The 12,091-nt window shown below is 39.6% G+C and overlaps 1 protein-coding gene across 4 annotated transcripts in view; it reads right to left on the reverse strand.

Annotated features, from left to right (window-relative positions):
- The window catches only part of EBF2 (early B-cell factor 2), a 133,099-nt gene that overhangs the window by 25,839 nt on the left and 95,169 nt on the right, over positions 1-12,091 (reverse strand). For all 4 annotated transcript variants that reach the window (XM_009995003.1, XM_009995004.1, XM_009995005.1 and 1 more), the window contains one exon: positions 8,821-8,902. In XM_009995003.1, coding sequence (XP_009993305.1) covers positions 8,821-8,902 — 82 coding nt within the window. The remainder of the gene's footprint in view (positions 1-8,820; positions 8,903-12,091) is intronic.

Raw genomic sequence — 12,091 nt, forward strand, 5'->3', positions numbered from 1 at the left:
AACCTGTGCTGGTGCCTCACTACCCTCCCACTGCAGAATTATTCTTCCTAATATCTAACCTAAATCTCCCCTCTTTCAGTTTAAAACCATTACTCCTTGTCTTATCACTACCCACTCTGGTGATCCACTCTTAGACCTCTCTCCATGAGCAGTTGCAGTTTTATTTACCTCTCCCATTCATCATAGGAGGGTCACAGCCACTTGGCATTTCACAGGCTGGGACCTTAGGTAAATAAATACAGGACAAAATGGGAAGATCAGATCTGGACCAGAGCCTTCTCAACGTTTTGGTCCTTGTTTGCAGTATTCTCTAAGGTATTGTTGAATTCAGCTGAGACCTTTGTCATCTTTGCTATGACACTATGAGCCAGCCCATTATCACTGATGTGGAACACATGAGATCACAGACACTGCTGAACTTCTTCACTTTGCTCCACTCATTCCCTCTTGCCTGGTGAAGATGACAATCCAATTGTTTTATACTAAGATTAAAAACCAATGTTTTATGGATAAAAGGAAGAGGAATGTGCATTCCACTATGGTCTCTAGCTCCCAGGCCCTTCCCTTTCACAAGCCAACTGCTTTCCCCCAGTGAGTATTTCCTGGGTCATGAAGGGTGACCCTTTCCATCTGGAATCAATCAGTCAACTCCTGACAACTTCCTGAAACACCTCACTCCATTTCCTGTTCTCTCCCCCTTCTCTCTTTCCCCCTGGTTTGCTTCACTCTTCAAAACTGCAGGCCACAGCAGCTTAATGTTAGAGGGTCAGACACAGTTAGACTCCAAAACACTACACAAGAACACCTTTGACCTTCAAAAATCTTTACATCTTAGCTAAACAAATCAAGGTCAACGTTTCTTACCATTACCTTGTTAACCATTTCTATGCATTTTTGCCAATACCCTTCTGAACACGTATTTATCAGTAACACTTGTTCTACTAACATCATAAAATATACTAGGACTTTTTTTTTTTATAAAACCCCCCCTGTATTTAGTGCTGATGAAAGGTGATGTGCAAACTTCCTTGGAGAAGATTTAAATTCTCAGCTCTGTTCACAGCACTGGCAAATCACTGGCAAATTATTTTGGTGCTGCTTTTTTTTTTTTTCCTGGTCTACTTCTTGTGTATGGTAATTTGGCTTCTATGCCTATTCAGTTAATGGTCTTTTACCCAAAATCAGCAGTTAATGCAAAATGTGATCCTAAGGGAACGATCCGAGAACATCAAAATATGCCAGGTAGGCCATGGGTTCTGATAATTGCAGCTGAGGGCCAAATTTGACAATCACTTAGGGACTACAGATTTTGTGCTGTCCAGGAGTTGGATCAACCTGTCTCCTCTGTTGAGAGTTCCAGAGGACAACCAATTCCTTCATCCACCCAAGTGCAGGTTCCATCTCCAGGAACAGCAAGGGAGTTACAGGCTTCTCACTGGTGTTTTCAGCAGTTCTTAAGATTCTCTCTGCAAACCTGCAAGGTCTTGTTAGCTCAGAACCCACAGACATCAAGCAGTGATTCCTCCAGCAGTACTGAAGAAATGCATGTGCTGTAACTCCACATTATTTTTGTTTCCCAGGTGGATTTCTGGAATGTGATCCCTGCTCAAAAACCAAACTGAGGGTTCATCTACCATGACATTCAGTCAAACTGTCTTTAGCACGTTAAGCTCAGGTTCTCCGAGCTGCACTGCTCCTCTTTCACTTCCCCTCACAGACCAAAATGCTGTATTTCTTTACAAACCTCTACCTGGGCACTACAATTTCCACCCACCTATATGAATACTTCTATATTGTGAAGTATGCTCCTCTTCAAATCCCATACATGCAAGTAACTACACATCTTCATATATACATAAAAGCTGTATCACTCACACACACCTATTTAGACATATGGTACAAACATTCCAGGCATACAGGCATTTACTTACATGTAACATATCTCATCACTGTGTAAATGATCTCTCTCAAAAAATTCCTGTTACCATTCCAAGTGTGGAAAAAATTCTTTATGACATTGTACATCTGGAAACAATATTACATTCCTGATGCACTTTCTCTTCTAACTCTCTAGTCACAGCAACATGTTATTTTAACTTTTCAAAAGAATAACTACTATGAGGATTTAAAAAATTATAATCATTATTATTATTTTCCAGCTGGGTGGAAAAAACTATGTCAGGCCTCATCTTGCTGTCCTCACTTGGACAAGGCTCCCATTGATGTCAACAGGCGTTTTGGTTGAGCAAGTAATACAGGAGTAGATGCTAGAATATAATGTGTTTGCTTCATAGTTGGATTAGGAATAAGATAAACAATGTGAAAAATGCCAGCAGCCTCTCTCTGCTCAAGACTTCCATTGAATTCTTTGGGAAAGCCTCCCTGAGCCTGCTGCAAACTCCAGGCTACCAGAAAAACCTACGCACGTGGCCTTCATTTCAGGAACAGGCCTCTCCAGATTACAGGGGCACAGGGGTAGGAGATAACTCCTGGGTCACTGACATCTGGTCTCCTGCTATTACAGACAACCAAACCACACAGCTACTTTTATATAAAATTGCCTTCGACCATTTCAAGCTTTTGCCTTCGTTATTCCTCTTGTTTTAAAGCCTACTTGTCCTGACTGTCAGGGAAATTATGGTTTATAGCTACTTTTATATAAAATTGCCTTCAACCATTTCAAGCTTTTGCCTTTGTTACTCCTCTTGTTTTAAAGCCTTGTCCTGACTGTCAGGGAAATTATGGTTTACAACCTAAATTGATTCCTAGTCAGTTTATACTTAACACTAGCTTTAGAATTATTATTTCCCATCTGATCTACCTTAGGATGTTTTTAGACAGCAGTTATGTCCCTTCTCTAGTATGTCACTGAAGTGTTTCAGCCAAGCTCTTGTCCATTCCCAGATCACTTTAATGACCCATTCCTACACCTGTTCCAAATTCATTTTCACCCTCTCCTGAAGGTGGCTAAACCAGTATATTCTATTCCAAACAAGAAATCACTGGGGTTCAACCACACAATTGTATCCTTCTTTCCACTGGCAAAGCTCACCTGAGATGTAACAGAATCCCTCCTGTGGTTTGTTTTTAAAAGACAGTACACACCTCTGGCACCTCACTGCTACTTGGCCATTTGAGCTTCTGATCTGAGCACGTTAGGCTCTTTTGAGTGGTTTTTTATTTTGCAGTTGCAGTCAGTCCCTCCCTTATTCATACAGAATCTAACACAACATCACCTTTCCTTGGGTCATTCACTACCTGGTGAAGAAATCTGCCCCCCAGCAACAGCTCTGGACTCTGCTGATACCAGCTGCAATTGTTTCACAGTTTATATCTGGAAAATCAGCCTCCCGTAATGACATCAGTCTGTGCAGTGTTCATCTCTCTAACAAGGGTTCCTCTCTACATATCCAGACCTGACTATGGGGCTCTCCAGCACATCCTTTACCCATCATTCTGAAAAGGAGTTTGGTTTTGACTGGTCGTATTTTACTCTTGCTATCCCTTTTTGTTCCTTTATACTCCACAACATGACAAACTCACAATATTATCCCACCACTTTTGCCCATTTTTCTTTTTCCTGAGTGACACAGATCCTTCAGCACCTGGGATCAGAAGGTAGCTGGGTGAATTCTCAAACACCACCAGCTTTGCTCATGTGCCTGATGATGAACGGATCCAACTGCTCTGAGGTCAGGAAGGAAAACTCCCCAGGGATATACCTTGTTATTTTTCCTTTCTCTTTCTCCCTAGAGCACCTAGAGGGGGATACCTGCCAGGGAACACTGCATATCATGATTACTGCTGAAAACAGAGGGCAATTGCTGACCTTTCTCTTTTTACTCCTAAAAAAGCATGTTGGTTAAAAGATGACCATTGTTAGTACTGATGCTCTTTTGCCTTGTACCATTCTCACTGGAGGATCTGTATAATCAGGCTGTTACTGGATGAAGCAGAATTCCCAATCAACAGGAGTCTAATGAGTTTGCACCAGGTCTCAGCTGAAGCATTTTAGCTGAAGTGCCTCATCTTAATTCCACAGAATTATTGTCCCCCATTACACACCGGTCGTTACCGTTAAGTATCATTGGGCTTCAATCAAGTTCTCTAAGAGAAGTCCTCATTAAATGGAGGGCATAATTTATTTTTTTATTCTGTTCCTGGGAGAATCACTCACTGAGAATACAGCAATGACAGTAATGACAATACCTATGAAAACTCAGATTTGCAGATTAGCTGAACTCCAACAGTCACCACTATGGTTTAAATAGGTTATTTCAGCGTGGTTTGTGTTGCAGTTTTGCAGTTTTCCACCACCAGCTGCTACTCAGAAATATTTTCATCAATACATAATCAATATTTGCTTTAGTGACATTCACAAGGACATGTCACTCCATTTGCAAACATATTTGGGCAACCATCGCGAAACCAGAAAAATATCCATTAGTTCTAGAAAGATTCTCTTTCCCTGCTTTAACCACTGAGAGACACTGAGTGATTCACACTAAAATTACATTACTATTGGGGAAAAAAACCCCACAAAAATAATAATCACACATCCTTTAACTTTTGAGGTATAACAATTTTTTCCACAGTAGAGAACCTTTGTATTTGATTAAAAACAATGGAAGTTAAGAGATTTTCATTGTATCTTTGAAGCTCTACTTAATATCAAAGCAAATTTCAAATGGTTAATGTGATCACAAAGCAGCTGGTGATGCTCTCCAAAGTAAAGAATGATATTAAAAAAAAACCCTCTTCAGGCATCTGGAGCTGTATTAAATTTACAATGCAGTGTTAATGTAACCTTTCCACCTCTTTTTCTCCCCCCCCTCCCATTTTTAAATGGGTGTGATATAAGTGAAATCTAACATTTAGTTTAGCTTAATATATTGTAGCTATACTATAAAACATCTAAATCTTGTGTCTAGAAATGAGGCTGAGGCCAGGCTCAGGGACTGGATCCCAACGCCCTGGAACTTTGGTGACCAGCCAAACCAAGCCCAAACTGTGTAGCTTCACACCCATCTCTAATCAGAAGCATTAACTTGTCACTTTTCCAGACATGAGTAACCATTCTTCCATGCTGGAAGAACTCAATAAGATGCATTGTACAGCTCTATTTCCATGTCTCTTATTTATATTTGAGTCTCAACAACAAAGTGAGTTTTGGGCTTTCATTCAATCTCCATTAAAGAGCAAAAATGGTTTTTGATGAGACTCATTCAGTTCCAGGTTCCTGCTGCAATTTAAATGAGCATTTTGATATAAGGATTCTCTCTTCTGTGCTTTTTTAATAACTATAAAAAATCTTAATGTCTCCTGACAAGCACTACTTTGTTGAAAATTTGGTTCTGCAGAAGAACAGAGGTAGAAATAAAAAGCCACTCCACTGATTATCACTACAGAAGACTGCATAAAGAAAGTTAAATTTGTGGAAATGTTTCAAAAAGGAGGGCCCTAAAAACAACAGCTGTGCAAATCATTTATTAGGAAAAAAACAATAAAGGTTTTAGATGTGGCCCAAGAATAAAACATAACGAATTAAATCATAAAGTGAATAAAGTACCCTAATGCACTGTGCTTCTTAACCCTGCTCTTGTGTCCCTGTACTGGTAGGACTAACAACTGTCCTTTCAAAGCTAATATACAATTCTGCACATTAATTACTTTACCTGATGTAAATCTTAAGAATTGAAATAAAAATTAACATGTTCACAGTGTGCCAGCACACCACTCATACTTTCTTCCCCTCCTTCTGCCTTTAAAGGTAGGGGACAGACAACTCAACTGCTCAACAAGCAGTAGGCAAAGAAGTGTGTGCCCAAATTTAAAAATAAAACAGGAAACACCCTAAAAATCAACCCAAAAAAATGGAAGATCCAGAAAAGAGAGACACTGGAGCATTCAAGAACACTCCTAACTTTCATTACAGCCAGGGAAGTCATCCTCTATCCTTAGAAACACAGAGGCAGACAGAAAACAAGCTGTCTTTGCTAATTATCTTTACAGTTCATCATGGCTAATTTCCTTTGGAACACAGAGCTTTCTCACTCCCAATGTGTAAAATTTTAGCAATTGAACTACTTTTTGTGTCTTTTTTTATACATACTGACCTCTGTAGCCCAGAACAAAGCTCATCAACAAGCCTGAATGAGGATCCTGCTTTCAACTCAAAACCTCAAGCATTTTGCAATTTGTCTCAAAGGGTTCATTTTTGTGCCTCTAAAAAAAAAAAACCTCATCAACATTTTTGGTTTTCACAAAAAAACAAGCTAAACCTCGTGGTTTTGCCTGATCTTGATTAATTTTGGGGTTTGAACAATGAAACTGAAAGGGTATGAACTCACATTGCCTCAAAGTGCACAGGAGTTGAAGCAAGTCCTGCAAAACAGAACCAGGGAGTTTCACTTGGCTCCATTTTCCCAGCTTGGCATGTTGTAAGGCAGAAAACACAGATGAGGAGTCTATCCCAGCTCATTTTCTTCTCCAAGAAACTGCTGATTTTGGTACAAAGATCAAAAGCAAGGCCATACTTTCTCCTATCCAAGAGGCATGCCAGGTGGATGGGCTGAGGGAAGGCAGGCACTCGTCCCCTCCCTAACCATGTATTTCACTTTCCCAGTTCAGTGTTTCACTGGAAATTTGAAGCTCTTTAGGCTCTTTAACATCACCATTTTGGGTGTGGAGATACAGAGGTGAAACAAAGAATAAGGCCAGAGGTAGACTTCTGCCAAAAAAAATTAGACCCCAGATACTCCTGCTGTTCAGCACCTGACTTAAATCTAGGATTTTAGTTTCCCTCACTGTAGTGAGTGGGCAGGCAGGAGGAGATTGGAACCCAGTCTGAATTCCTTCAGTGTTCAAGTGTGTTTGGATCCAGAGTTTATACTTTGGCTATTGCAACCAATATTATTTGTAATATGGCAGTGCCTAGAATCCCTGGGTGCTAATCAGGATTCCCTTCTGCAAGATTTTTTTACATACTCATAATGAAACAACAGAAAAAAAGAGACTCTGTTTATGTTTCATCACATTCCATGGTCAGCTATTCTAGCTGGCTCCAAGAGCCAACAAGATCTGTTTACATGCTATAAATTGACTTTTCCTTTACTCTCAGATTTGTTCTCATTCTTGGCAGATGATATCTAATTGGTGTTTTTTGTTTATGGAAATTGCCACTTGAAAAAATAAATAAATCAGTATTTCCTAACAATGAGCACCTCTTTTTTCTCATGTCTCATAATCTCTTAAAAACACAGAATGGAGAAGTCACTGCAGTCTCTTTAAACTACTGGTGAAAAAAATTAAGTTGGTCAGGAAGTTTTTTTTAAATTTATTTCTGCTCAGAACAAAAATTAATCACTCTTTTATATTTTTTGCCTATATTTCTTTTAATTTTTTGGAGCTTTCAGAAGCTTTTATTTTGCAGTAATTCTCTTAAATGTTTAAATAAAAATATACTGCCTGTGAAATTTTCATTGCTAGTAAAAAAAATAATTAAAAAATCACTTGTCTGGGAAAACATGTTTTGGTGGAAAGTTTTAAACAACTCTGTGAACTCCTGTGGAGTTTTAACTTCATTTATAAATGAGGAAACTGATGCAAGTGCCCAAGCAATGAAATATGAATTGCCAAACCTAAGGATGTCACCTACCCACTGCAAGTCTTGTGGCTCTACAAATCACACCCCCTTCCCTAAGCTAAAATCCTCTTTGTATCAGGGATGTGCCACAGTGAAGGTACAATAATAGTGGTAACAAGCAGTAGCAGCATTTACAAGGCCAGTCCTGGCTTTCACCAGCAGATTTCCAAGGCTCTGGCTGGCAAAGCACACATGCCCTTCCTCAAACAATCTCCTGCATCAAGACCTCAAAGTTTCACCAAGGTGAGCAACCCCTCTGGCAGAGGTGGAAATATATACTTAAAGCATGGAAAAAAAGCTCCTCAAAGGTCATCCAGCAATTGAGAGGATGAGTCCTACCCTCTGAAGTGCAATGCTGTACCCAGTTCCAGAACCTCTTATCCACAGTGTTCCCTGCTGTGACACCTTCCACACCCCACAGGGACCTGGCAGTGCACGCCCTTGGCATTTTTATGAGGGTTAAGTTATAGGTAAAATACTTATGTATTAAACAGAGCTGCTTAAAAGGTCAGGATATGAAAGATGGGGGCCTATGTCTGCCTTCCTCTTTACCAGGGACACACTTCACCTCCTTCTGTGTTTTTGTTAGCTGGTATTCACAACACATCAGCGGCAGCGATGATGAAACCAGTGGCAGATTTCACTGCAAAGCAGCTGGGTCATTGTCCCATGGGTCTTGTTGCTTTGCTGTGTGAGATCTTAAAGTGACTATCACTATTTTGGCTTCTTTTTTAAAAAAAAGAAGCTGGAAGGGAGGGCATGAGAGAGTTAAAAGGCAAAAGAGATGGAAAGAGACAGAGAGTGGAGGGAAATGAGGAGACGGCTTGTGTACCACGTAGAGAGATACTTGGAAAAATTCTGAGGCATCTAAGTATCACAAACATGATCCCTGCTGTGGGCAGCTGTATGTGTGAGTGCTTTGCCCGAGGGTGTCAAATCAAATATCCACTGTTGGTTGGTACAGTACATCACTTCCCCTTGAGGATTCAGAGTGGAAAAAGAGGAAAAAAGGGGGGGAAAAAAAAGAAAAAGATTTAAATACAACAAACAGAGAAAAACTTTAACCATCTCTGATACAGTTTATCATATACTGTCATCATATTATTATGAACAATGTAGGAGGGAGGAGAGGGAAAAGGAAAAGAAGAAAAAAAGCTAAGCCTTATAAGATTTACCTGGAACCGTCTCATATCTCTTGGGTTTCCTGCTGTTTTCAAACAATTCTGATTGCACTTGAGAAAAAATTTTAAGAAGAACCTGGAAAGATAAAGAACCATGTATGTCAGTTCTATTAACCACAACAAAACATGTGTTGCTACATTCTGTTTTAACGCATACACTGTAGTGATTCACATGATGGTGCACCAGTAGACCAGGACTGTAAAAACTGAACAAAACAGAAATAAAACAAAACAGAAGTTAAAAACACATCAGGTGAAGTACAACCAAGGTGACTAACCCACTGTGAGCTGGGCTGGTATAAATCAACACATCTACTTTGATTTATGCCCATTTCCTCACTGCAGGTTTGACCACACAATTTTAGTCTCTTCCTTTATCTCTCCCTTGCATACAAGGTCTTTTGCTGTCTGAAGGGATTTTCCATGAAACAATACAGAAGGATAATGTTATTGTAAAAACTACAAAAACTGTCGGGGCAACTCTGTGGCAGATAAGCTGTGAAGCTACTCAGAATGTATTAAAAACCCCAGAAACAAACGCAGGTCCCAGAAGAACCTGATGAGATTTCATCATGACCGTGTTTTTTGTTATTAAGATTTCAGGAACAGAGGAGCAGAACTGCCGAGAGTCCAGATTATAATCTTACATAGATTTGGAGAGGATAACAAAAACACAAGCTCATGCTGTCCGAGCAGATAAACCTATTAACATTGTACAAAGTTCTTGTGCCAATTATTTTTGCTCCTCGCTCAGTGTCATTATTCTGTAGAGTTTTAGCTTGTCGTGTACACAAGTTGAATCTCCAGCACACTTGGTTGGCTCACCCAACACTATGCACCCCAACATACAGTTTGTACAGTTTAGAAATATTAGGCAGGCATTTTTCTATAAGCTTTTCCACAACATGTTATGTGAAATCCAGGAGGGAGAGGATTCATCTCTTTGTTATCTGACTCATCCGTTTAAATGTATGAATTTCAGAGGTAAAGAAACTACATGAAAAATTATACTTGTTGGATAAAAAAACCAAAACAAGCATGTCCTCAAAATCCAGACATAACAGGCAAGAAATTTTTTTGGCATCCTCTATTGCAAGTGAAAATATTTTCTGTGATTCTTTACATTTCCATTTGTCGGACAAAACGTATTTAACTGCAACAATTAAAGTAACAACAACAAAAAAATAATCAAAGACTTTAAAGATATATTTAGAAGGAAAATAACTTGGAGATAAGAAAAAATAAATAGTTGAAGAATTGATTTGGAATACAAAGAGGAATTTATTTATTTATTTCTCTTGCTGAGTGCTTTCCTTAAAAAAAAAATAAAAAAATCTGCTTTTGCAGTAAGTTAAAGTCCCAGGTGAGCCAGGCCTATTTCCCTTTCTGTTACTATGACAACGATTTTTTACCGCAGTCCCTAAGTCCCTTCAGAACTCACACATTCATGCCTTGAATTAGAACTTTAAAGGAGAAAGATGTATATTTCCTAGGGTTTACCAACAACAGCAACCAAAATAGTCCTCACGCAAGACAATAAAGCCGAAATCCGCTCTCCCTTGTTATCGCTACTTTCTTTGCACCCCTTAGATCATGGTATTGCTCTTCCATCTGCCCCAAACACACAAAGAAATACTGAAGGATCTGATCCATTTATATGTTGCTTGAACAAACAAAACCCTTCGGAAACCTCACGACAATTGAATCCACAAAAAGACCCAGATAACCTCATATAAAATAACTGTCACAAAACACCATCTTCCCAGCAAGCGTTTTAAATTAAAATGTTTCTTTTTTTTTTCCTTGAGTCTCCCACAAACATTTTTTAAAAAATCTCAAAAATATTTCTTTTTTTTTCAGTGCGTGCATTTTGCAGACTGTTAATATTTTTATCTCCATCTTTCTGCTCATTTCTGAGAGAAAGAGCTGGGGGTTCCTCCTGGGGCACATCCTGCTGCGCTCGCTCCACGTTGGCACTCGGGTTCTGCGGGAGAGACGGGTCCGTGCTTGGCTCTCAGGGGGCAACTTCTCCCTGTATTCTCCACTAAAAATCCTACAGAATTCCATACCTCGGGAACAGCACCGAGCAAATATATTCTACCAAATAAGTCCTATTGACTCCTCATGCTAAAACCTGTGACCTGTTTATTGGAATGATTCGCTAAGCAAGATTTTATCTGGAAGAATGTTTTCAGAAGGAAAAAGGCAACACATGCCGGCACACTCGGAGATTCACAGGAGAATTTGAGCCAGAAATGTTACCCACAAACACTCCTTTTTCTCCTGCCCACTTCTTACAGATACAAAAAAATATTTGCAGATACATAGCAGCTTCTGTTAGTGAGATCTACCTACGGAAGGAAAAACTGCAGAATGGAACCAAACTCTATAATGAATCCAAGGGAAGTTCCTTTTACGATGAGCTACTGGCAAACTGATTATGTTGGAGGAAAACAAACGTACAAGAAGTTACTTTCAAGGAAGAAAGATCAAATTTATCGGGGAAAATGCCCAGTTTCCTTTTTACATTTTTTTAAATGTTTGTTTCCCTATTCATCTAGACGAGATAAATGTTCAGGATGAAGCGAAGAAAGAAGAAAGTCAGAGGTAAAAAAAAATGTGTGTGTAAGAGAACTCGCTGTGTCAGCTGAACGTTGGGAAGAGCCACAACACGGAGCTAAGGCACATTGCACAGCCCTACAAGGCTGATACAAAAAGGTATAAATTCTAAATGTATGTTTAGCTGCCCCCGTGAACAAACTGAGCAACATCACACAGCAATGCCCTCAATTCTTATTTTCTCCTCAACATCTCCAGAAAACGGGGGTTCAGATCCCCAGCAAACATAATGCAGCAGCATGTGTGAAAATTAACTGGGATTTCCATGAGATCTGCATCGATTCCCACCAGCAGATGGATTGTCCATTAAAAATACACCAAAAGCAAAACTCTCCTTTCTCCCTGACCCGTCTGTCTGCTACAAGGCACGGAGCATTCTCACCCCTCACCGACTGCCCTGCCACGAACAGCATCCAGCATGCACTGAGCTGCAGGGTATTTAGCCAGGATATTTAACCAACAGCAATTTAGGGAGTCTCACTTGAACCCAAGTGTGCCTGACTTTTCTGGAATTGCTAAACACTGGAGCTGATGAAAATGGTACAACTTTAAGATACCACAAATTGGGCATCAGTAATTCCTCCTCTTACTCTTGAAGTGCTGGCCTTGGGTTTTAGTACTTAAGCATTGTGTCAATATTCATAAA

This window comes from Chaetura pelagica, unplaced genomic scaffold, assembly GCF_000747805.2.
Source record: "Chaetura pelagica isolate M959 unplaced genomic scaffold, ChaPel_1.0 scaffold383, whole genome shotgun sequence".
In the NCBI taxonomy this organism is placed as follows: Eukaryota; Metazoa; Chordata; class Aves; order Apodiformes; family Apodidae; genus Chaetura; species Chaetura pelagica.